Source organism: Arachis duranensis, chromosome 2 (genome assembly GCF_000817695.3).
Source record: "Arachis duranensis cultivar V14167 chromosome 2, aradu.V14167.gnm2.J7QH, whole genome shotgun sequence".
Classification (NCBI taxonomy): Eukaryota; Viridiplantae; Streptophyta; class Magnoliopsida; order Fabales; family Fabaceae; genus Arachis; species Arachis duranensis.
Window position 1 is genome coordinate 70,642,158 of NC_029773.3, and position 3,272 is coordinate 70,645,429.

Sequence of the window (3,272 nt, forward strand, 5' to 3'; positions counted from 1 at the left end):
AAGGGAATCTCACACAAGAATCAATTATAAAAGCAGAAATACTTTGCTTGTGTCCAGTAAAAGGAATGAAATTGAAGAAATAGAGATGAGACTCTTAGTGGAATTTGAATCAGCATTCTACAACTTATCTGGACTCTTAGAAAAGCTCCCTGAAGGGATAAAGAGGAATCTCTGCTATTTGATAAAAGATAGAGAAGACCACAAGTGCCAGCTATGTATCTCAGAATTATCTGAAGAAAGCAATAATGAAACGGAATCAGCCCACATGATAAAGGAAGAAGACAATGCATCTGAAGGTCACATGATGAAAGAGGAGGACAGCACATCTGAAGCATCTCTCAACATTATTGCATAGTGACGTAAGCGCTTAGGTCATAGAGCACTAACAATGTAGCTGGTGCAAGATAATAAACAATGACGTAAGCAATGGCGTCATAAGAAGGGTAAGGATGGGAATTGTCCATCAGACCCAACCATTATAAATAGGTTGCTTAGGCAATTGAAGAGAGCATCAAACAATAGAAAGCAGAAGGCTAAGAGTACTCATATGCTAGGAGAGCAAGGAGGAAGCGGCCGAGGCGATTCTATAGTTTGAAGAAGAAATCCCTTAGGAAAAACCAATTCTAAACTCCCCTCTAGAGTTAGTATCTACAATCTCCCCTCTGGAGATAAAAACATCTTATGTAAAATATTCTAAATAAAGGAAGTTTTTCTCCAGAAAGGTACATCTTCATCCTAGTCTTTCAATTATGAATTATTTAGAAAGTTTAGAATTAACAGAAGAATCTGATTATTATAGATTAACTGCTTTATTAGATAATGAAAAACAGGCTGTTCTAAAAACAGAATTAAATCTCAAATCAAATGAAAATTTTAATAAACAAAATCTTTTAAAAGAAGTTTTTAATAGAAAAAATATAATATACTATGGAAAAATTCAACTTAAAGCTCCTATAAAGATAATTAATTCACCAATAAGCTTAGCAATCTGTGATAAAAGAATTACTGATGATCCAATAGATCAAATAATTGGAATTGTTCATGGAAACTTGGCAAACGTAAATGTTAAATTCAATGCCCATCTTGGATATGCTATACCTTTATCAACTGAAAATCTTGGAAGATCTATAAGTTTGGCTTATAAATTTCACAGAAAGAATCTAATGGAACAAGACGATGACCATTTTCAATTACATATGCAATAAATTATGCTTTAACAAATAACCATCATAGTATAATATTTAAAAACAGAGAAAGAATTTATGTCGATGAATTATTTCAGAAAATTGTAAAAACAGAAATACCAAAATATAAAGCTATTGAAAACCCAGTTCTTTTACTAAAAGAACCATCAGGAAAATTAGTTTCATCAAATTTTCAAATAAGAGAATCCAAAATTAATAGCCCTTTAAATTTATCTAAGTTAAAGATTAAAGAAGAAAATTCTGAAATAAAAGAATTAACAAAAAAGGTCGAAAAATTAAATGAAACCCTAAACACTAAGTTATGACAATAAATAAAGAAAAAATATATGTAACCTATCAAGACAAGAAACAAGAGCTCTTTGAAAGAGAGAATCAGTTGAATTATTTACAGTTTTCTGAAATAAATCAAAGAGCATTTGAAGCTCTAAAAATAATCTATGACAAATTGAAAGGAGAAGTTAAAGAGTTAGAAAAATTAATAGAATCTCTAGAAAATAGTGATGAATCGATGATAGAATTTGCAGAAATCCTAAGATAAATAATGAAGTATACAAAGATTGAAAAACTAGAAAATAAAATAAAAAGAAAAAGGGCGAAAAAATTAAAAAGTAAAATAAAGGAGTATAAAAGGGAATTAAATAATCTTCAGTTCGAAATTAATGACCTTATAATAAAAAGGATAGAAATAAGAACAAATATAAACAAGTTGGAGCTAAACTTAAAAAATTTATAAATGCCCGGAACACCATATTATGACTTAAAAGAATTAAAGCTGTTGAGAGAAAAAATGGAGAATGAAGTTGAAAAATTAAAAAGACATTTAGAAACAACAGAAAGTATAGAAATAAAAGAAGTTTTGGAGGATTTGAAAAATTATATTAAAAAAAAAGACAAACAGATAAAAGATTTTATATACAATAATCAATGCAAAAAAGAATATTATAAACTAAAACAAGATTGAAAAACTATAAACATGAAATCAGAATTAGTAATAGTAGAAATGCTCAATACTTTTGATTATGAAATTACAAATTATAAAGTACCACCAACCAAATTTATACAAATTATAAACCTATTCGAAGCAAAATATGAAGAGTTGGTTAAAAATTGGTATCAGAGCCAAGTTAACGATTAAGGGTAACACTTTTTCTTTAAGCAACACTTTTAGTGATACACTTTTAAATCAATAAAAAACAAAAATCTATAAATCTGTACCAAAACACATCTGTACACTAGATGGACCCTAAAGAAATTAATAGGTGGATTTTATATATATTAATTGTGTAAAGTATTTTACAAAATTATTTAATTAAATTTTTTATTTTAAATAATTTTTTATATAATTAGTGTAAAAGCAAAAAAGTAACTCAATATATTTATTAATATGATCATAAATAATTAAATATTTGTGTAAAATTTAGTATATGTACAAAAGAATCAATTATTATTATTATTATTAAAGCCTACTATAAATGAAGCATGAGAATTAAATTTTGGCAAACAATTATTTGATCATGCATGGAATTTACCTTCAAAACTGAAGCAAGTAGGTCATCCGGAGGGGTATCCTTGAAGCCACCACGCTTTGCTTTGCAAATAGCAGTTCGGTGTGCACTAATATTTATAATTGTTTTTTATAGCCTCATTAGTAATTAACCTTAACCATATAGGTCGTTATCAATAATGTCTCTCTTAATATTAAAAGACCGAAATGAAAAATTCAAAACAATTCCCTTTTTAATATTAAATTCAAATTCGAATACAATCAAATATCAATACAGAGAAAGAAAATATCTAAAAATTTAAAACTCTTAAAAATAAAAACATTTAAAATTTAAACTTAGAAAAAGTTCATCTTTAATAGATTTCATAATTAAATTTGTTTAGCAACCTGATATAATATTGATTAAAATTGATTATTGTAATTTTAATTTTTCTAACATTACTCTTATCGTTAACTCATTTTTGTCGTTTCCTCCTCATAAATAAGATCATTATAAGCTAATGAACTATAATTCATATAACAATTTTTTTTTTTATTTTCACCTAAACATTTTGAGTTTAAAT

At 26.9% G+C, this 3,272-nt stretch overlaps 1 protein-coding gene across 1 annotated transcript in view; it reads right to left on the reverse strand.

The window, feature by feature from the left end:
• Nucleotides 1–3,272, reverse strand: part of LOC107474927 (3-ketoacyl CoA thiolase 1, peroxisomal-like) — a 19,107-nt gene that overhangs the window by 15,233 nt on the left and 602 nt on the right. The window contains exon 3 of the mRNA XM_016094572.3: nt 2,735–2,819. Within this exon, the coding sequence (XP_015950058.2) occupies nt 2,735–2,819 (85 nt within the window). The remainder of the gene's footprint in view (nt 1–2,734; nt 2,820–3,272) is intronic.